The 22,346-nt window shown below is 37.7% G+C and overlaps 3 protein-coding genes across 3 annotated transcripts; 1 reads left to right on the forward strand and 2 right to left on the reverse strand.

Moving 5' to 3' along the window:
* The first annotated feature begins 3,478 nt into the window (after positions 1–3,478).
* LOC146638070 (signal-regulatory protein beta-2-like) lies at positions 3,479–5,438 on the forward strand. Its single transcript, XM_085374457.1, has 6 exons — positions 3,479–3,521; positions 3,681–4,004; positions 4,270–4,614; positions 4,720–4,843; positions 5,167–5,218; positions 5,316–5,438. The coding sequence occupies exons 1-6, from the start codon at positions 3,479–3,481 to the stop codon at positions 5,436–5,438; spliced, it is 1,011 nt and encodes a 336-aa protein (XP_085230583.1).
* A 7,607-nt stretch (positions 5,439–13,045) lies between these two features.
* Positions 13,046–14,946, reverse strand: LOC146638071 (signal-regulatory protein beta-2-like). The gene is made up of 6 exons (XM_085360051.1): positions 14,904–14,946; positions 14,457–14,786; positions 13,944–14,279; positions 13,732–13,857; positions 13,261–13,316; positions 13,046–13,177 (listed from the first exon to the last, which is right to left on the reverse strand). Exons 1-6 carry the CDS (start codon positions 14,944–14,946, stop codon positions 13,046–13,048), a joined length of 1,023 nt encoding a protein of 340 aa, XP_085216177.1.
* Positions 14,947–20,133: 5,187 nt separating this feature from the next.
* Positions 20,134–21,918, reverse strand: LOC146638072 (uncharacterized). The gene is made up of 6 exons (XM_085360078.1): positions 21,873–21,918; positions 21,420–21,743; positions 20,810–21,154; positions 20,501–20,623; positions 20,365–20,408; positions 20,134–20,259 (listed from the first exon to the last, which is right to left on the reverse strand). Exons 1-6 carry the CDS (start codon positions 21,916–21,918, stop codon positions 20,134–20,136), a joined length of 1,008 nt encoding a protein of 335 aa, XP_085216204.1.
* Positions 21,919–22,346: the final 428 nt, after the last annotated feature.

The following is a 22,346-nucleotide window of genomic DNA, read 5'->3' on the forward strand; positions in this document are numbered from 1 at the left end:
ACAGAAAGTGCTTATCATTCACTCGTCTTACTCTGATCTTTTTTTCCTTTAAGGGCAGAATTTTAATTGGTTGGCAAACTATAAACTATAAAGTTGGTTTGGCAAGCCACCAAAGACTGTTACAATGTAGCACAAAATGAGCTCCTTTCTGAGTCAGCAGCTTCAGTGGTTGGTCAAAGTGCAGAGAAACACGCCACCACAACCTTCATCTGTCAGTTTAGTTGTTGAATGTGTGTTTGCTTTTTATATTCTTGAGATACTGAAACTTAAGCTTAGCTGAAGAATCTTTTCATTGAAGACAGACCCTTAAAGCCAATGTTCAATCAGTGGGTTTCATTTGCATTTGTATCACTGTGCTAAAAATGCTAAGCTCTACCTCAGTGGCTATCTCTTTTCTGTGTGTGTCTCTCTCTGTCAAAAGGACTTAGTAGTGAGTTTTCCCAAATTCATGAGGTTCTTTGTTTTTTTTCTTTGTTTTGTGGATTCACAATGACTTGAAAAACTTATAAATGATGAATCTAGCTAATGTGGTGCCATCCTTTAGTTTTTTTTTTTATGTAGTTTATGGTTGAGCTTAGCTACAGAAAAAAACTTTGATTAGAAATGCTACTGTGTTTAACCATTCCAATGGTAACGTTTATATATGATTTAGTCAACAGTATATTTGTTAAACAAACAAACATGAAGCAAATATCAGCCTGTGAATAAAACCGTTTCTTTCAGAACCAGTATATATAGAAAACCTACAGTTTAGAGCTTAACAGGTGTGTGTCAAAAACACAACAGGAATGAATGTAGATGTGAAAAGGAGATTTGTCGACATTGTATCTAAAATGCTGTCATGCTACTGACCTGTGGTCACTTATCAGGAGATGCTGTTTGGTGAAGGAACTAAAGTGCTGACAGGTTTGTATTTAAATTGTTAATTCATCTTAAGAGTTTGAATATGATTGAAAACATCAAACCAAGCACTGTGATACAGTTAGTAAATATTTAAGTACAACATAGGATTGCTACTGAGTGACAATTTGAAATGTTGTGTAAAACTGTGAATATGGAACTGATAAACAAATAAAAATCAAGATTTGACATTGTCACAGAAGCAGAATTTTTCATACATTTCCAGTAACTGCCTAATTCCATATTTCTAAAAAGCCTCTCCAACTCGTTTATTTATTTATTTATTTATTTTTTCAGAATTAGGCCTTTCTGTGATTGTTCTTAGAGTACTGGTGTCCTGCTGAGCTGTGATTTTCCTTCTATTAGCCACTTCATTAGTTACACGTTGCTTTTGGTTTGTTGGACAGTTGCTAACATATATTCAACAAGGTGCTGGAAAGATTCCTCAGAGACTTTGATCCATATTGACATCATGACATCAGATATTTGATGCAATGCAGGATGGATCCATGACTTCATGCTGCTCAGGCCAAATTCTAGAACTCACAGCAGAAAGGGAGAATCTTCAACAGACACATTTTGATATTGATGATGTTGCTGACATTACCTATCTGTCATTTGAGATTACGAACTGAAATGCAAAATACTTTCACTCAATATCATTTATCATCAGCTAAAAAATGTAGAATAAAAACAAAAAAAAAGTAGTAATTTAAAATACATAATTTATGCTTTAATTACTATCAGCAATGAAACATGTTGCTGATTTCTTCCATAAAGTATGAATAGAACCATGAAGGCTGTCCACTTTAACTTTTAGAGGACATTTGCAGGGCGTTTGAAACACAGCTGAAAGGTTTGCATGTTTTCTGCAGGATGTGGTGGGCTGTGAGACAAAAGGTGCAGTTGGCTGAACTTGTTGATGTGAAAACTCCTGTGGCCAGCCTGTTGTGGACAGTAATAAGTCACTATGGAAGAATCTGTGCTGTCATGTGCTGTCCATCTCTCTTGGAAGAGACGGAGGAGGAGTTGTACCTTCTTAAAGCAAACAATTTTACAACTTTTTGTTCTATAAGCAATAATATCTAATCCTAAAACTGGACACCTGCACTGTACTTGCTGACCTCATCTTTGCTCTCAAATTCTAAAACAGCACAGAGTCTAACTAAAACTGTTGGGAACAGGTTGTGTTCTGAGATTCAGTTTAAAACTGGCTTGGAGTGCCACGTTTTCATTTATTCTTTTATTTACAGCATGTAAAGTGTATTATAGATTCTCTGCAGGTAGAATATGTTTTCTATGTGACATTTGTTAAGCTGTGCAGTGGCACCAAGGCATTATACAATAAAATAATGTTATTAATACATAAGTAAAAGAAATTCCTATACACCCACACGGACATTTATTGTTCAAATAAATCCAATTTAAAGTTTCAGTTTTTTACTGATATATATTTACAGATGTTTAAGCGCCATCTGATAATATTTCTGTTGCAGGGATCATTTTCTTTGGAAGAAGAGTCATAATTTGTGAAATGTCCCTCTTCGATTGGTCAGATGCTGCCAACACCACCCCTTTTGTATAAATGTGTAGGGGAAAGCCTGGGTTAACTTTGCGAGTTGACAACCAGCATTGTTCGACCATTTATTGTGATCGACAATGTTATGGTAAGTGAATTCACACAACAGAAAGTTAACCTAGGTATGCTGATTAAGTTTTGTGGTATATTCCCCAGGTTAAACTAGTGCAGCTCATAAAGTGAGGTGGTGTAGCCTGTTAAAAAAACAAAATCTGAATGTGCAGTTTTTGGAGGAAATTCCATCATTCATTACATCATTTATAGCAATTTTTCTCATAATCACACTTCTTAACCCCATGGTGGTGCTAGAGGAAAAGTTAGAATATTGATCACCATCATTTTGCTATCTCAATCAGCCCCTCAGAAATGTGTGGAATAGAAAGCATGTTTGACATATCCAAGGACTGTTTCATTTTGCTGCCCCGAGTAAACTTCCATCAGAGATAATGCTTAGTACAGCAGTGGTGACTGACTGTTTTGTGTAATCACATGTTTTTAGGCTTTTCTTTCTTCCATTGAAAGATGATATTTCCCTTATTCATAATATATATGAAAGATTGTTTTGTAGTTCGAGCAGTTGAGTGATTTGATTTTGTGATATACACTTACCATAACTACAATTTTAGTTTTCCTCCTATGGGAATGATGAATGTGCAATTTTTTTGGAAAGAAGAATAAGTGAAAAGTTTGACCTCCTTATAGCATCAAGACAAACTACTAAATAAACAAAGTTTATAAGTTTCATCTGTTTTTCATTAGTTTATCTAAGTCTGTTTCAGTCTACCGAACCACAAAGAAAAAAAAATGTCTTGATTAGCATAAAACAGACTAACAAATGCATTTGAATAGAGGCAACACTTTTCACACAAAGCAGGACGATTCCAGGAAATGCAGGTTGACTGTAAAGACTGTGATAACCAATCAGATGTTGACCTGGATCACATCATCCTCCTCAGTCACTGAAATATCAACAAGTTTCCTAGTAAAGGCATTGTCACGATGATGCTGTTATTGGTAACATTTCTTCTACTTCACCATGGACGTGAGTTTTATCTAACTTTATAACCTACTATTTATTTTTGCCACAATCTGCAACCAAAGTAAACATGTGACGGTTAATAAGGATTTTTGTGTGTCCCGGTTATTTATATTCAAGACAAATTTCCCAGTTTTTTATGTGTTTTGTTTACACTCACTGCAGATATGCTGGAGCAAGTGACCACAGTTCAACTTGGTGAACCTGTAACTTTGACATGTGTTTTACCTCCTGGTGATTTAAGCAGTAAAATTCACTGGTACAAGCAGAGAGCAGGGGAAGCTCTGAAACTGATTGCGACACTGCGGCAAACTGCACATCCTGAGTATGGACAAGGGTTTAATGCCTCAAGACTGGAAGTAAAAGACAATAAAAACATCAGCAGTCTGACCATATTCAGGATAATCCCAGAAGATGAAGGAATGTATCACTGTGCAGTCATGGAATGGAATGTGAATGCTTGGAGTGGGACCTATTTGTTATTAAAAGGTAATTATGTGATTGCAGCCTTTTGGATTCACTGTAAATACTCAACCATCTGACAAAAACTTTTTCACATGGTGGGAAAAATAACTATAGATTATATATGAATTTAATAAATCATAGTTTAAACATTATATTAGGTATTTTAATGTGTTTGCAAATCGATTCCAAGTTTTCCTTTTCGAGACGCACCGTTATCATTCATTTTTCAATAAAAACTAAAACTGTGTTTAGAGGTAGTTTTTAAACACTGTTTTTTGTTATTACACAGGGAACACCCAGAGAAACGTTACTGTTCATCAGTGGCCAACGGTATTAGATTCAGTCCATGCAGGGGATTCTGTGACTCTCAACTGTTCAGTCCTGTCAGACTCTGATAACAAGATGTGTCCTGGAGATCTCAGAGTCCTCTGGTTCAGAGGACAAAACTCTCGTCCAAATATCATCTATGTTGATGGAAAGAATCAAACTGAATGTAAGAAGCAATCAGACACTCAGAAGAGCTGTGTTTATCGCTTCTCTAAGACGGTCAGCTCCTCTGATGCTGGGACTTACTACTGTGCTGTTGTCACATGTGGAACGATATTATTTGGAGATGGAACTCAACTGCAAATTGGTAACACAAAAGTACAAATGCGCATAACATGTTTACGCCATCATGGCTTCTTCTTTTTTTTATTCTTCAAGAAGTAATGACATACTTTTTTTTGTTTTTTTGAAGAAACAGGTTGGGAATTTATTGCGCTGGTAATAGCAATAATCTGCCTGGTCATTTCAGTGATTGTAAATATTGTTTTCACCTGTTTCGGAAGACCAAGACTAGCATGTAATAAATTTAAAGGTAAGTGTCATTCATTGAGTGAAATGTAGCAACAGAACAAATGTCAAACCTCAAGTTTCTGCTTATTCTGCATTAATTTATATTTCATTAAACAATTGTCGAGTTTGAGTATCCATATTGATATTTGTGCTTTCAAAAGCTTTAAATTTTAAAGGCACAATGTTAAAAACTCATCAAAGAAATAGTTTATTTTAAATTGATTGAAACGTTAAATTGATGAACTAGCAGGTCTAATTATTACTGGAGCATTATTGAGCACTGTAATGAAAAATCTGCTACATTTCATAATATATGTGTATTTGTTCATCATTCATTGGCAATAGACAGCACATCTTCACAAGGAAGAAATGACAACTTGACTCAACCACTGGATGATATTGTAAGTAATTATGTTAGCTCGTATTGCTTTTTGTTAATTCATTACCATGAATCTCTGTAGCAGCTACAATATTTTATGATCTTTTAATTTCAAACAGAATGAAGGTGAGCAGGATCTGAACTATGCAGCAATACATTTCCCTGGAAGGAAAGCTACAAAAGGAAGCAATAAAAAAGAACAGAAGACTGAAGAATGTGTTTATTCTCAAGTTAAGCGCTGATCTGAATGTGTTAACCAACCCTCTTACAAAGTGAATAAAATCATGTTGTGGGTTATTCCACTGTAGATAACTTTAATAATGTGTTGTGATGCAAATAAATAAGGATTTACAACCGCAATCAGTTCTATGTGGCTTACTTCTTGTTTCAGTAATTCCAGTAAAGTTTCAGGCTTCACTTAAATAAGTTATTGCACTATATATTTTGGTCTTAATTAAGATGGAAAATTATCACATTAATGTATGTTGCTTAACAAACTGTTCAATATTTGTTCCTATTAATTCAAAATTGTGTTCCTGCTTTTGTTTACGATGGGGCTCATTAGATTGTGACAAGCTTAAAGCTATGTGAGACCAAGTGAAGTGAGTAAAGTTTAGTGCACACTGTCCAAACTTTCTGTAATTTTTTTTTCAAGTCAAGTTGGCTTTATTGTCACTTCAACCATATACAGTTAGTACACAGTGAAGCGAAACAACGTTCCTCCAGGACCAAGGTGCTACATGCAACATAAATTTACAACATAAATTAACAGAAAACACTAAACTAGCTAACTAAGAAACCTAGTTAGCTGGCTAGCGGAGACAAGACAGACTGACCTAACATAAATTACAACATAAATTAACAAAAACTAACTATCTAACTATCTAAGGAAGACTTTTTTTTTTGTTATCAGACAGCAGACAACAAAGTGCACGTGCAAATGTGCAAACAAGAGCAGCAAGTGACAGTGTGACAAAAAAACACAACGTAACATAATGATAAGGTTTTGTGATGATGAGTTGAGGTAGTGGAGGAACAGTAAACATTCCTTAGTGCAGCAGCAAAAATTAGGAAGTACAGAAGTTAGTGCAAAAAGTCCAGTAATAATATTGTGCAAAAGAGCATTTACAGGTTGGTGTGTACGATAGATTGGTGGTGTAGGTCAGTGTGTTTGCGCTTGTGTTGATTAGTCAGTCCAGTCTCAATATTTTGAGGTAGTTGAGTTAAGCTGAGTGATAATGTTTGTGTGTGTGTGTGTGTGCGTGCGCGTGTGTGTTTATCAGTCCAGTCCCTTTTTGCTGAGGAGACGGATGGCTTGTGGAAAAAAGCTGTTGCACAGTCTGGATGTGCGTGCCCGAATGCTTCGGTACCTTTTTCCAGATGGCAGGAGTGTGAAGAGTGTGTGAGAGGGGTGTGTCCGATCAGCCACAATGCTGGTGGCTTTGCGAATGCAGCGTGTGGTGTAGATGTCCTCAATAGAGGGGAGAGAGACCCCGATGATCTTCTCTGCTGTTCCCACTATCCGCTGTAGGGTCTTGCGGTCCGATATGGCACAGTTCCCAAACCAGACAGTGATGCAGCCGCTCAGGATGCTCTCGATAGTTCCTCTATAGAAGGTGGTCAGGATTGGTGGTGGAAGCTGGGCCCTTCTCAGTCTTCTCAGAAAGAAGAGACGCTGTTGGGCTTTCTTGTGCAGGGAGCTGGTGTTGAGGGACCAGCCGAGGTCCTTCTCCAGGTGGACGCCCAGGAATTTGGTGCTGTCGACGATCTCCACAGAGGAGCCGTTGATGCTCAGCGGTGAGTGGTCGCCTCGTGTCTTCCTAAAGTCAACAACCATCTCTTTTGTCTTGTCAACATTCAGAGACAGGTTGTTGTCTTTACACCAGTCCGTTAGCCTCTGCACTTCCTCCCTGTACGCTGACTCGTGGTTCTTGCTAATGAGACCCACCACGGTCGTGTCATCAGCGAACTTAATGATGTGATTTGAACTGTGTGTTGCTACACAGTCATGAGTCAGCAGTGTGAACAGCAGAGGACTGAGCACACAGCCTTGTGGGGCCCCAGTGCTCAGTGTGGTGCTGGAGGTGCAGTTCCCGATCCGTACTGACTGAAGCCTTCCGGTCAGAAAGTCCAGGATCCAGTTGCAGAGGGAGGTGTTCAGGCCCAACAGGCTCAGCTTTCCGATCAGTTGTTGGGGGATGATCGTGTTGAATGCTGAGCTGAAATCTATGTACAGCATTCGAACGTGTGAGTCCTTCTTGTCCAAGTGTGTGAGGGCAAGATGGAGTGCAGTGGAAATGGCGTCGTCCGTTGAGCGGTTATGGCGGTACGCAAATTGCAGTGGGTCCACTGTAATTATTATAGAATATAATTATAACTGAAGGTGTAACAAGGCTTTTATCAACAGTGCGGAGAGTCTGGAGACCACTAACAGGCAAGATATCAGGCACTGCAAGATAACTGCATCGTCAAAGTGACACTAAATAAAGTTTGCCCAAACTTATAAGTTGTACATTTGTGCAATGACCAAAACTAGCACCACTGATTAGCAATGAGCTGTGCGGTCAGTTTTTTAATCATTAATATGCAAATTACATCAGTATTATGCTATTTTTTTCTGAGGCTGGTATATGTTATATTGCAGTTGATTAACTACTACATCTCCATAGAAATGAGGCAAATTTCCATCAAATAAACTTGGATACTGTGCATAGGGACCTCAGGAGCAGCGCTTTATCTTTTAAGTAAAACATTTGTCATATCTATACAAACAGCTAAGTCACCATGTTCAGTCTCATGCTCTTCAAAGTACTGTAGATGATTTTAGTTACAACATCAAGAACACAGTTAGTTTTCAGCACTACTTAAAGACTCCTTATTGTTTTCTATTTCACTAAGAAATTGCTGCGAGCTCACCTTTAAAGTGTACAGGAAACATTACATGTAAAAAGGCTAATTTACACCTGTCCTGCTATAAACATGTATTTCTTAAATCCAGAGACAATCTATTGTCTAGTTAAATCTATGACAGTTGTTTTAGCCCATTAAACCCATTTTAATTCAAATTTTTAGGTCAAATTAGCATGATCTGATATCGTCGTGTTGGTGTTGTTCCCAGATCATCATACTAAATGTTGTTCCAGGATCAACATTGCAAGTGACCAATCAGAATGTTGTGACGTCATACTTTTGCGACTTCGGGAAAAACCGCCGTAAAACAAAAAACTGTACTTAAGCTGCGAGAAACCGCCTCTGTCTGCCGATCAACGGACCCTGACCGTAACCCTTTAATAAACAGTAAGCAGAATTGATATTGTCCTTGCAACATTGGAATTTCATAAATGCACGATTGGCTTGGCGCGCAAAAGAATAACGTCACAACAATGTGATTGGTCACTTGCAATGTTGAACCTGGAACAACATTTTCATGATGGTCTGGGAACAACACCAACACGACGATATCAGATTATCCGTCAAATTACCACAACCCTTGAATCAATAGCGTATTTGACAAATTCCAATGGCTCCTAAAACCATCAACTCTGTGCTTTTTCAGTAATATAAGGGTAATCCCATGCAGGCTGCCACATCCAAACAGTGTTGGGAAGGTTACTTTTAAAATGTATTCCACTAGATTTTAAAATTCTAGTTTTAACTTTTAGAGCATTACAAAGACAGCCCCCCCATTGCCGATTTGATTTGTACACATACCTCCACTCGTAACCTGAGGTCATCAAACCAAAACCTTTTAGGGGTCCCCAACACTCGTTTTAAAACCCGAGGGGACCCAGTCTGTGGAATGCCCTATTTCTACAGGGTTTGGACTCAGTGGAGACCTTCAAAAAGCTTTTAATTAGACCAGGGTTTTTATGATGTATTTTGTGACTGTGTTATGTTTTTACCATGTAAAGCACTTTGTGACATATGTCTGTGAAAGGTGCTATATAAATAAACTTTACTTACTTACTTACTTACTTACTTACTTACAGATTACAGAATTGTTAAATACCCCAATTCTTTGATCTTTGGGCTGAAGGACGAACAACACTCGGTGGATAAATGCTCAATCAACAATCTCTTTAATCTCTCTACAATTTAATCTCAACAGACTACATGCCCCAAAATGTATTTTGTAATGTATTGCGTGTCCAGTGAGAGTAACATATTCTGAATTCTTTGGATTACTTAATATATTATCATGCTTTTTACAACTACATGATGTACTATTGCTGTGTGATTTATTACTATTACTGAAAGTTACTCACCATACCAATACCGACTAGATTTTTAAATCTTAATATAAAATGAGTAACAGTAGGTGGACATTAGGTAAGGCTGCATTTTTTGCAGCGATCTCGTATAGAAAACTATTCCTTGCGTATATAAAACAGGTCAGCGGCTCTGAACCGTAGTAAAGGGACCTCTGGCTAATACGTCGGGTTCGTGTCGGGCTCGTAGCTGAAAACTAGCTTTACTTTGTTGTCTGGGTCAACTTTGCTAGCAAGAGACAGAGAGAGGCGTTGAAAGGCTGCTCCAATGGAGCTTATTGTTTCAGAGGAAAACACGAACACAGTGTACAGTCGAGTCGTAACAGCTTAGATAAGATAAGATAAGATAGAACTTTATTAATCCCTCGGGTGGGTTCCTCTGGGAAATTCGATTTCCAAAAAAGCACAGCACCGACAGAAGTTACAGAGTTACAGAATATTATATATATATATATATATTTATATATATATATATATATATATATATATATATATATATATACACACACACACACACACACACACACACACACACACACACATACACACACATATATAAATACAGAGACAAATATAAATAAAATATACAAAGGGGATAAATAGAATAAATAGGAATAAAAAAAAAATACAAGTGAATTGCACATTTCAAGTATTGAGTCTATTGCACTGTTGACTATTTACAAAAAAGTATTGCACAAGGTATTGTACAGTGAGGTGAAGAGGCACTACAGCTTAGTTGTTCCCCCCTCCTTTGTCCTCCTGTTTCCCCTCCCTCTCCCCTCCAGAGAGGAGTTAAACAGTTTGATGGCGTGTGGGACAAAGGAGTTTTTAAGTCTGTTACTTACTTACATGGGCTACACTGCCCATGAGGCTACATTCTTTAGGGCTATGCCTGTAACACTCTGCCTATTGCTTTCATATTAAGTAATTTTTTGAATAATGATTTTTTAAAAATATTTCTTCACGTCATTATGTGGGCTGCAAGTAGAGGGGACATGGGCCGCGAGATTGAGACCCAGGCATTAGAGCCTCTTAAGGCGTGTTTTGTTTGGGTTTCCACCAGTGTGGAATTACCAAAAATAGAGAGGGGACAGCCTTACATATGAAACAGGAAAAGACCGCTGTGTAATCCCTTATTTCTACAAAGTAACTGTATTCTGAATACCACCTTTTTAAACGGTAACTGTAACGGAATAAAGTTACTAATATTTTGTGTTTTAAATACGTAACGCCGGTACAAGTATTCTATTACTCCCCAACACTGCATCCAAATAACGAATCACACAGAAAGCAACACAGCAAACAGCATTAACAAAACTATAGACAAAAACCATGGTAAAAATAGCCCTGATGCCTGATAAAATGTCTGTTTTCTGTGGTGCTCCATCACACTGTTGTGACGGTGTTCCTGCAATTAATGACCCTAATATCACTAAGAAGCACAGAATTCTTGCTTTATACAGATATTACAATTGAAAAAAATTGTCTGTCTGATGCCAGTGAGAGGTGGAGGGTGGAGGACCCGGCCTTCGTGGTCTATGTGGGCCGGGTCCTTCAAAGACAGAGAAGGCCAGAAGTGCGAGGCTGTGAAATGGGACGTTCTAGCCTTCAGATTTGCGTCACCGCTGTGTCGGTTGAGTTTAATAAACTCGGCCGTCTCCTCCTTGCTATCTAAAATATAACAGGACACTGGCGTAAATTCTCGACCGTCTCACACTTCTGTTTAATACGGAGCCCCGCAGGGGTTATGGGAGAAAAAAAAATTAAGATGGACTTTTGCGAGATCTTGCAAAACTAACTCGGGATCTCGCAAAACTTTTGCGAGATATCGCAAAAGTCCGTCTTAATTTTTTTTTTCTCCCATGTCCCCTGCGGGGCTCCGTAGTTTAATCAGTTTTCTGTTTGACGTTTATTCAACTGTGTGAAAATCCCGGAGGAACCCTCCCGATTGATTAATAAAGTTTTATTTAATCTAATAACTTTGATCTCAGCCAAACCGATTTACTCCGGAACAAATAAAATACCAAAAAAGGGTAAAAAATTACATTTTTAAGTTATCCGAGTGACTTATACATCATGTTTAACCTGAGTAGCGAAAGAGCGGGGGTCTGAAAACGATGAAGCCGGGAGTCCGCTGCTCTCGCCGGCTCAAGTGACCATTGAATCCCCCGGCTTGCTATCGAGCTGGTGGGTAACAGACGTCTCCGAAAACGTCGGCACACTTTTGCAAATATGCGAAGTCTTGATAAACCAAGCAGATATTTTAAATTTACGCAGCTACTTTCTCGCCTGAAAATATGTTAAAAGTTTATTTTGTGACCCAGAAAGATTAATAAGACTAATTTTAAAACTTAGTAGCGGCCGCCATTGTTGGCAGCTGAAATTTGGCTGTGAATTCTGGGATATGGTGGGCCACGAAGGACACACCCGACCCATCCTTAAAAATTCGGGGAAATGAAGGATGCATTTGAAGGAGTCGACGAATTGGGACAGCCTTCGTCGCCTGGCGTAATCGGCCTGCCTCCGAAGGATGCAGCCGACGTTTTCGGACACAGCTTATGTAATTTCTTCTTCAGTTGGCAACCCATTTAATTGGAGCAATAAGTTGTACTGCCCTCTAGTGGAAGAGAATGTAATTATTCTGCCTGATACTCATGCCGGTCGCTTAAAGTACCAATCAGGTGAAACCAGATAATCTTCCACGGCAGACCTGATCATTTCTCACAGCACACCTGTGTGCCGCGACACAGTGGTTGGGAAACAACGCTTTAGGGGGTTAAAGTTTTTAGACCACGTTTAGTGCCATCTTGTGCCCTTACAAAACGTGACATCACTGGATTGGCTGGTTAGTTTCTCGTAATAGACTTTCAATAGCTTATGTTAACTAACTAGTGACAGAAGTGATAATTCAGTAGAAAAATCTAAAACTGAAAAACAGTCTAAGGGGGTCACTTTTACTCTACCCCTGGCTGCAACAATGATTTTTTTTTTGTTTAAGGCTATGTTGTCCACTTTTACTCAGTCTCTTAGCAGTCAGTGATTGTCTGTTGTTTGGCTAACTGAACTGAAGCAAGAAAATCCCCCTATTAGTTGTAATGTCATTGTTTGTAGAGCACTTTATAAATGTGGACAGTGTGTACATGAATCACAAAAAATCAGCAAGCCTTTGATGGGGAGGTTATTAAAGAGTTTTTGGTGGCTGAAATGGGACAAACACTGATGTTTACTTATTTGTGTTTGAATCTTAATTTTCCACTGTCCTCATGCAAGCTGATCAGGGACGTTGAAATGGGTGTACAATACCCAGGTCTGATTGGAAACCTTACTTCCTTTGTCGCAGACATGTGAAAGCTAAGGTAGACTAAATCACAGTAATACTGTTCTATCTAATACTGTTCGATTTGAAAATTCATAAAGTCATACATTAATGAATACAAAAACAAGAATGGGGTAACAGAATATATAACGAACAACCTGATACATCATGTTTTCAGTAAAATTAAAAACAAGTTCTTTACTAGTTTATTTTCAGTGAATGACATTGGTACTCAAAGTCAACCCACAGTTTTTCATACACACTTTCACATTCTGCATTTAACTTGAGAATAAACACTTTCTTCAGTTTCCAGTTCATTCTTCCTCTTCTTTCCTCTTGTAGCTTTGCTTCCAGAGAAATGCAGTGCAGCGTAGTTCAGATCATATTCACCTTCAGGCTATGCAAAAAACACCATTAGTTCCATAAAAAAAAGGGGTGGGAAATCATTTAAATCAATTAACAGTATGTCTTATTACTTACACTACTGTCCACTGTTTGCCTCAAGTCATCTTGTCTTTCCTGTGAAGAGCTTTTTTCTGTGCATAATGGGGATACAAGAGGATTGTTATTATTATCTGTTTTTTTTTATTAATGTTTTAATCAGCAGTCAAACTGTTGGCAGTGACGTGGACAAAGTCAATAAGAGATGTATATATACATAACCAACTAATACTGAGACTCAAAATATTTAAACAAAAATGTTTGATTTTAGATTGATGAATTAATATATAACCTGCAAAGATTTGTTTATATTGGGGAAAATTTGAGTGTGATGTATACACAACACATGGTCAAATGTAGTGAGTTTTGCAAGGAGCAAGCACAATCAAGACTAACATATACATATACTTGATTTTACACAAATTAATAAAATTCTTTCTGAAAACATGTTTTGAAAGTGAGGAAAACTAAAGTGTTATTATAATTGTTACTTTAGTGAACAACACTTACTTTGAAATTGTTTACATGCTGCTCTTGGAGTTCGGCAGCAGATGAAAATAATATTGAGAATCACAGAAATTATCAAGCAGATTATTGCTATCATCAGAGCAATGAATTCCAAACCTGCTGCTTGCTCTACAAAAACAAGAAAAGAAAGTTTCTCAAACACACTGACACTGACATAATATTTTTAACATAATATATATATTTTTAAATCATACCCATTTGTTGTTTAGTTGCATTTCCAAATAATATTTCTCCACATGTGGCCACAGCACAGTAGTAAGTCCCAGAATCAGAGGAGCTGATGTTCTTAGACAAGCGATAAACACAACTCTGCTCAGTCTCAGATCTTTTCTCACATTCATGATGTCTGTTTCCAGCGGTGTATATGATGCTAGGATGAGATGTATTTGCTTCCCTGAACCAGAACACATTGTGACCTCCTGGACATGTCTTTCTGTTAGAGCTGGAGAGGACTGAACACTGAAGAGTAACAGAGTCTCCTGGATGGACTTTCTCCTTAACAAAAGTGTAGTTTGTTCTCTGGGTGTTTCCTGTTTAATATGTGTTAACAAAGCACAAGGTGAAGGATTGATGTACTGTGTCTATAAAATGTCTTTAAAATGAATTAAAGTAAATTTGTATTAGTATATTAACTGTTTTCTGATCATGCTTTTGACAATTAATAAGCCGACTGAAGCAAACCCCATGAAAATAGAGCACATCATTACCTTTTACTAACAAATACGTCCCGGTCCATTCAGTATTCTTACGCCACTCTGTGAATCCACAGTGATAAATTCCCTCGTCCTCTTGATTTGTCTTCAAAATGGTCAGGTTGGTAAAGTGTTTATTATGATTTACCTTCAATCTGGAGTTATTAAACTCAGGCGCAAACTCAGGTGTTGCAGATTCCCTCATTGTCCAAATTACTTTCAGAGTGTCCCCGGCACGCTGCTTGTACCAGTGGACTTCTTTACAAATGGTCTCAATCACAGGCAGTTGACATGGAATGGTTACAGTTTCCCCAAGTTGAACTGAAGTTACTGGAACAAGTGTATCTAATTTCATAGAAAACATGTAGACATACACAAATAAAAAGGAGTAAGTCGCAAGGAAAACCACCACACAAACAACAAACACATGAGAAAACCTACACAGAATAAGTAGATACTTACATCCTCGGTGAAGAACAAGCAGTGTAACCCATAACACGATCATCTTGCGAATGTCTTTTCTTATATACATTGTAGGTTTTTCACTGACTGTAGGAGGTATTATGACATGGGACTTCTATGTCACACTGTCAAATGGACCTGATTGGTTATGAAGTGCACTTCCTGTCACACTGGTCCCTTCCAGGTCTTTGAGGAGTATGTCGCCTCTTCTTTATCCAGTCGCTCACTTTTTTTTTCAATTTAAATCATTTTTCTAATGCTCATCTTGAAGTTTTTCATCTTTGCTAAAAAAAAAACATCCGCTCTTTGCTTTTATCATCATCTTTCAGCAAGTTTTCCAACTAAATGATTTCATTGGTTATTTGTTCTATGATTGACATTCCAGTTTTTTTAAAATCATTAGTCTTTCAACTTAAAAATAATAACATTGATAATAATAATTATCTTAAAATGGAGTTATGTTTGTGGGTTTAAGTCCTATCTTAGAACATCTTTGAGCTTTTTTTTTCACTCACTGATTGCTTTCGTTTTCACTTCCTGAATGGCTCGATTTAGCCAGTAAAACTAGGTTAGTTCACGGGTTAAATTAGATAACATCGACAAGTATAAAGACATCTTAGAAAGTTCTGTTTTATATTTACCTGGGTTTCCATGCACTGCCTTATCTAAAAGTGAAAATGCACTGTCAATGCATTTTTTACACAACCATTGGCAATCACTTTATTCTAAAAAATGGCCATAATTACCACAAATCACTTGTCATTTTCTCAGTGCATCTTTTAGATATAGTCTTAAATTTTATGTCTCCACAATCCAGTGAAGTTGCAGTTTATAGTTTTTCATGTTCAGACTTTTATAATAAATATACATGCAACACAGCTCCAAGCTATACAGTATTAGTAGCAATTACTCAGATTTTGGTTACAAAGGAGCATCTACACAGGAAGCAGCTAGCACTGATGTGGTGAGTGTCATAGAACTGACAATGAGTTCATCATCTCTCAAATTTAAGTCCAGTGACTGAAGAAGTGTCATGGTCCATGGGAGTGTCTGGGATTTTCCAGCTGGAGGCGATGAGTTTCCTGTGTTCATCTTCTTGAGCAGAGTGCCTCGCCAGAGTTCCATTCAGCAGGAGTGTTCTTAAAGCCAGCGCTCGCTAGCTTCCTGTAGTTTCTGCCATTTGTCTGCCAACTCTCAGTGGTAACTAGGTCTTCTAATAATTTTGCTTTTGTGATTTATTCCCTGTGTAAAAACTTGTTTCCTTGTGTCTCAGTTCCCGGTCATGTCCTCCAAGATCCGTCCACTGCTGCATTTGCACTCAGCCGCTGGTTTCACCTGCAATACTACCTATGCCTGCCTTTGTCTCCACTGTGCACCACCGGAACTCCTCCAGAACCGAGATATGGATTCCCTGCTACCTCCAGTGCTCGCTCCCTGCATAGACACTCCCTCGGTTATCCTTCCCAAAGGGTCTTGGGTGCAACCTGCAAGTACGCAAACATCCCTCAGCCCCATACTCACCTACAGAGCCCCTCCTCTACTATTTTAGTCAGTAACCACAATCTCCTCTGTTTGAAAACTGCTTATCAGAGATCCCACTTCACTCCCCTCTCCACTGGTGTTTCTCACATATGTTTACAGATAATTTTGGTTTTGGTGTGTAAAAAAAAGTCTGGTCAAGAAGTGAATCAGCTCTTGAGTCTGTTTTTGGGTCTGCCTTTCATACGAACCCTCTGGGTTCATGACAAGAGGTTAACAATGAAATCGGAGAAAGTCATTTAATGACATATGATAGGATGGTAAATAAATTACAGGATTACTTAGGTAACGGTAATCTGCTAGCAACAATCAGTGACAAAGGCATGGAAAAATTCCTGTGTGGATGCAACTCAAGATTTATCCGTTTTGTAAATACAAGATGTAGAGACTTGTTTCAAGGAACTATAAAGACTGATAATACTGACTAAAAAAAGCAGAACACACTTGTGTATTTAGTGAATGAAAATGATGCAGCAGTTCACCCATGCCCTAGTTTCCAATGGGGTAATATTTTTACAGCTGCTGCTATAAAGTCCAGATATAAGAGAACGAAAAAGCATTTACTTAAGAGGGGGAGGTGAAATGAAGTAATTGGGTGTCATTGTCATTGCTTTGCACAAATAGGTAGTAAGCTAAGGGTTGGCTCAGACTGGAGGAGCAAGCAGAATAAATTATTAGAACATATAATTCCAAATCTTTGTTACAAATCTTTGTGATATTTTATGTTTTTATAAAATGAAAAAGCTGTGACAAGGGTGTCATTTTGCATTCTCTTATGAAATTATATTTATTTCTCAACAAGACCAGTGCTGTCCATTTCTGGGTAAGTTGTCATCACAATTTCAGGTCATTCGATCTACAGAAATAGTGATGGGTGGGAGGAGTTAAGTCTGAAATGCCTTGCAGCGTTTTTCTTTTTCTTTTGATTACTTTCTGTGTACAAAGGACGTGGTGAAAACATTAATAGATTGTTTTCAACTTCATCGTTATTTGAATATTGTCAATGTGCAAAGCATAATTACAAACTCCACATTATCAGTGAAGACCCACCCAGTCAGCTTGCCATTCACTTAAGCACAAAGAGACACATGTACCAGCATACAGATCTCACAAGGTAGTTGTGGTCACACGCTCCATCCTCTGCGCTCACTTCAGAGCACCACTCAGTGTCAGAAAAAACACAGTGACCTGACAAGAACACCTGACAGTTCTGATTTAACTGAGATACATACACCAAAGTGATAGAAAAGTCTTATGTACTTAAGAGAAGGAAGTTGTTGGAAACTTAAACACTGCTGTGGTTGGGACTTCAAACAAGGCCGTAAATACAAAAGGTCTAAAGGACCGCATGTTTAGTATGGTAACTTGTGATTTTATAGTGAGATCTGTTCTGAGTAAACAGCTTCAGTGGTTGGTAAAAGCATGAAGAACGCACTCACAACAACCTTCATCCATGGATGTAGCTGTTAAATCTTGCCTTACCTGTTCTTCTGACAGTGAGAGTCACCTTTCACCATGACAGTGCCACGGTCCTGGGTCTTTTTGTTTTGGATTCATGATTAACTGTATTTCGGTTCAAGCTTTGTACAGTCTGGCCTTCCGTTTAGTTCTTAGTGTCTCTGAGTTTGTTATCTATATTTCTTATATTTCTATATTTCCCAACCATAGTTTCTTGTTTGATATTGTTAGTTTCCTTTTGTGGTTTTTCTTCGTCTCTATATTTTTGTGAGCGTCTTCCGTTGAAGCGAGTTCTGTCTATATGTTTATGTATCTGTTTCCCCATTCGTGTTCCTGTGTCTGTCTGCTCTGTCTGTGCTCTGTCTGTAGTTGTCTGGTCTCCCTGTTGTGTTTAGTGAGTCTTGATCTCACCAGTTAGTCACATCTCTGCATTTAAATAGCCTGGCTATTTATTGTTTGAGTACAGGTACTACACTGTGCTAAAGTCTTTAGCCAAGATTTATTTCTTTACATTTTGCTAGGAAAGTGGGATATAAGTAAAATGGTTCATCAAAAGATGTGCAAACATACATGGAAATAGACTATAGGTGTCATAAACGAAGTCTTGACCATTCTCACAAGCTTGACAGATAAAATTTGGTATGACCACCTTTACTCTTCAACACAACTCTCTTAGATGAACTTTCTGAGATATTTATCTTCAGTAATAGTTCTCAGGTTTCTTGAAGGACATTCAAAGCTCTTCTTTGGATCTTAGTTGTCTTTTTCATTTTCTGTCCAAGTGACCCCACATTGCTTCAGTAATGTTGACGCAAAGGCTTGTAGAAGGTCAATCCATGGCCATCAGGTTTGCTTTAACTGCACTGAGTGTTTAGGATCATTGCTGAAAAATGAGGCCACCAGAAATCAAATGTTTACAGATGGTATCGTGTGGGGGGTCAAAACCTGATGGTACTTCTCTGCATTCATAATTCCAACAGTTTTAAAAAGATCCCCCTCTGTTTACCTCTTCTGTGTGAAGATCAAATCAAGGGCCAAATCTTTTTCTCTTTACTGGATTTGTTTTTTTTTCCTTTTTCTTAAATAGGATCTGAGATTGATATCTTTATAATCTGTAGCTAGTGTTTGTGTGTTTGTTTTTAGACCATCCTTACTTGTGGATTGCTCAAAGAGTAGCATAAAAAGAGGAGAGAGTCACACCAACTGTGTTTACACTGCTGTTAGATCAGACTCCCACAACCAACCGCGACCATCTGTATAGGTCGTGATGGTCAGGCGAAGACATGCTTTAAAGGAGGCTCAGCGTCATTGTCTGTGTTTTGTTGGGTTGCTTTGATTGTGATAATAATGATTTCCAGCTATATCTGAATATAAAGGCAGATGTAGCTGGATATGATATTTGAAATTATTTTCAGACATTTTCCATTGTTGAGGACAAAAGGTTTATAATACAGAAAGCAATTAAGCATTAAGACCAGTTAAAATATGTAACTTCTTTATGCTGACAGAACAGGGAGTTCCACTCCTCCAGCCTACTTAAGCTCGAAGTGGGCTGTATGTAGCCCACGATGTAAAATGAGTTCAAAACCTGCTGTAGGCTTTTGCCTGCTGTGGTGATTTGATGCAACAAATTTGAGTTGAACTGAAAATTTTGAGATATTTATAAATCATGACAAACACAATAACAAGAAAAGTCTTAAGAGATTTTAATACAAGAAGAATACAACAATAATAAAGCTATGAAATAAGCCATTTTTAACAACGTATTGCTGTACATTTATTTCCTCTGATTGAATACATCATCTTGTCCATCTTTAGGTCTATAACAGATCATTAAAGTACAGTTAGTAGCAATACATAATCAAATTAAGCCAAGTAATAAAACTGCATAAATGTAAGCCGTTCATCAATGGGAATATCAACAGGAAGCTTGGTTAAACAATAAAAAAATCATAAACAACAAAAAATCTACTATTTTCACATTTTTTAAAGTTGGACAGAGAGAAAAACGACCAAGAAAAGCAACAAATGTTCCCAACCAGACTAGACTGGCAGTGTTGCAGGTCAGGGATTATACTGAGGCGTATGCATGTGTGCACATCTATATTAAAATGCAGTTAATCTCAATACATTTAAACCCACTGCTATGATAGGCAGTGACATGAATCATGACGACATGATGTATAAAGAAAGAAACATCCGCTAGATAATTTCACAAGGTGGGTAAATAGAACTAATCCAATCCAAAAGACTTGGCCATGTAGATCTGCTTCTCAACTGCTTTTGCATCCTCTATTTTCCCTCTGTCAGCCTTCATCATTGTAAAGACAACAGCAGAAAACATAGACGTGTCCTTATTCTGGGGAAATAGGTTACATAAAAATATTAGCAATATCAAAATGTAAACAATCTTAAAAAAATCACTTTAGATTTATGAAAATAATCTGACAAATAAATACTTTACCTTTTGTCTTTTCTGATCGCTACAATTTTTCTGCAGGACAGCGCCTTGATTATAGAACATACACATTGCAATTAATTCAAATGTAAGATTAATTAACATTTGTTTTTCATAGAGAACTGTGAGTAACTGAAGTTACCTTTGCAATGATTACTGCTGTTTTTTCTGATCGAATAAGTGAGGACAGCAGTAACAATGAGAACGAAGACAGCGCACAGCAGAAAAATAACTATGCTGGCCATCAGAGAGCAAATGCTGGTTTCTGGAATGAAAATAAAAGTCAAAAACAAAGTTAGAAATGACTAAAAATAAATGATTTTTTATTTCTCCTCATGATGAAATTACTCGGAGCATGAAATTAAATTTTGTAATGCCTATTTAATGAATTAATCACTTTTAATTAAACATACTCGCATTATGCCATGATTTTATTTTTTAGAAATCATACCTATTTGCACTTTAGTTCCATCTCCAAATGATATCGTTCCACATGTGACAACAGCACAGTAGTAAGTCCCAGCATCAGAGGAGCTGACCGTCTTAGAGAAGCGATAAACACAGCTCTTCTGAGTGTCTGATTGCTTCTTACATTCAGTTTGGTTCTTTCCATCAACATAGATGATATTTGGACGAGAGTTTTGTCCTCTGAACCAGAGGACTCTGAGATCTCCAGGACACATCTTGTTATCAGAGTCTGACAGGACTGAACAGTTGAGAGTCACAGAATCCCCTGCATGGACTGAATCTAATACCGTTGGCCACTGACGAACAGTAACATTTCTCTGGGTGTTCCCTGTGTAATAACAAAAAACAGTGTTTAAAAACTACCTCTAAACACAGTTTCAAATTTTGTTGAAAAATGAATGATAACAGTGCATCTCGAAAAGGAAAACTTGGAATCGATTTGCAAACACATTAAAATACCTAATATGATGTTTAAACTACGATTTATTAAATTCATATATAATCTATATTTGTTTTTCCCACCATGTGAAAAAGTTTTTGTCAGATGGTTGAGTATTTACAGTGAATCCAAAAGGCTGCAATCACATAATCACCTTTTAATAACAAATAGGTCCCACTCCAAGCATTCACATTCCATTCCATGACTGCACAGTGATACATTCCTTCATCTTCTGGGAGTGTCCTGAATATGGTCAGACTGCTGATGTTTTTATTGTCTTTTACTTCCAGTCTTGAGGCATTAAACCCTTGTCCATAGTCAGGATGTGCAGTTTGCCGCACTGTCGCAATCAGTTTCAGAGCTTCCCCTGCTCTCTGCTTGTACCAGTGAATTTTACTGCTTAAATCACCAGGAGGTAAAACACATGTCAAAGTTACAGGTTCACCAAGTTGAACTGTGGTCACTTGCTCCAGCATATCTGCAGTGAGTGTAAACAAAACACATGTTAAACACTATAGGGAAAAAAACATTAACCATTACACATCTAGGTGCATTGCAAATTCCTAAATGACAAAAAGAAAATAGATCATAATTAGACAGAACTCACCTCCTTGGTGAAGAAGAAAAACGAGTGTTACCCAAACCAGAGTCATCATCGCAATGTCTTTACTTGAAAACATTTCGATATTTCAGTGACAGAGGGAGATGATGCGACCCAGACCATCACTATCTGATTGGTTATCGCAGTCTTTACAGTCAAAGCCTATTTCCTGCCACACGGGTATTGTCCTGCATTGTGTGAAAAGACGGAGAGACTAAAAATCTGTGACAGCACAAAACTGTTTATTACTATTGTGGTAACACATTTTCTTTGATTCAAGTTTTGCAGAGCCAACTAAACCATCAAAAACCTAGTACTGTTGAGCATGCTTTGAAGTAGACCACTCTGGGGGGTTTCAGTGTAACATGAAAATCTTTCATTTTGAGTTTTGTCATTATTTTAACTTTGAACTTATAACCCAATATGAGCCAAATGTGATTTTTTAAACCAATGAGAGGTGTTAAAAGTCTTATCTAATAC

This window comes from Diplotaxodon limnothrissa, linkage group LG2 (genome assembly GCF_057381915.1).
Source record: "Diplotaxodon limnothrissa isolate DT_005_m linkage group LG2, D_limnothrissa_male_GT1.1, whole genome shotgun sequence".
Lineage (NCBI taxonomy): Eukaryota > Metazoa > Chordata > Actinopteri > Cichliformes > Cichlidae > Diplotaxodon > Diplotaxodon limnothrissa.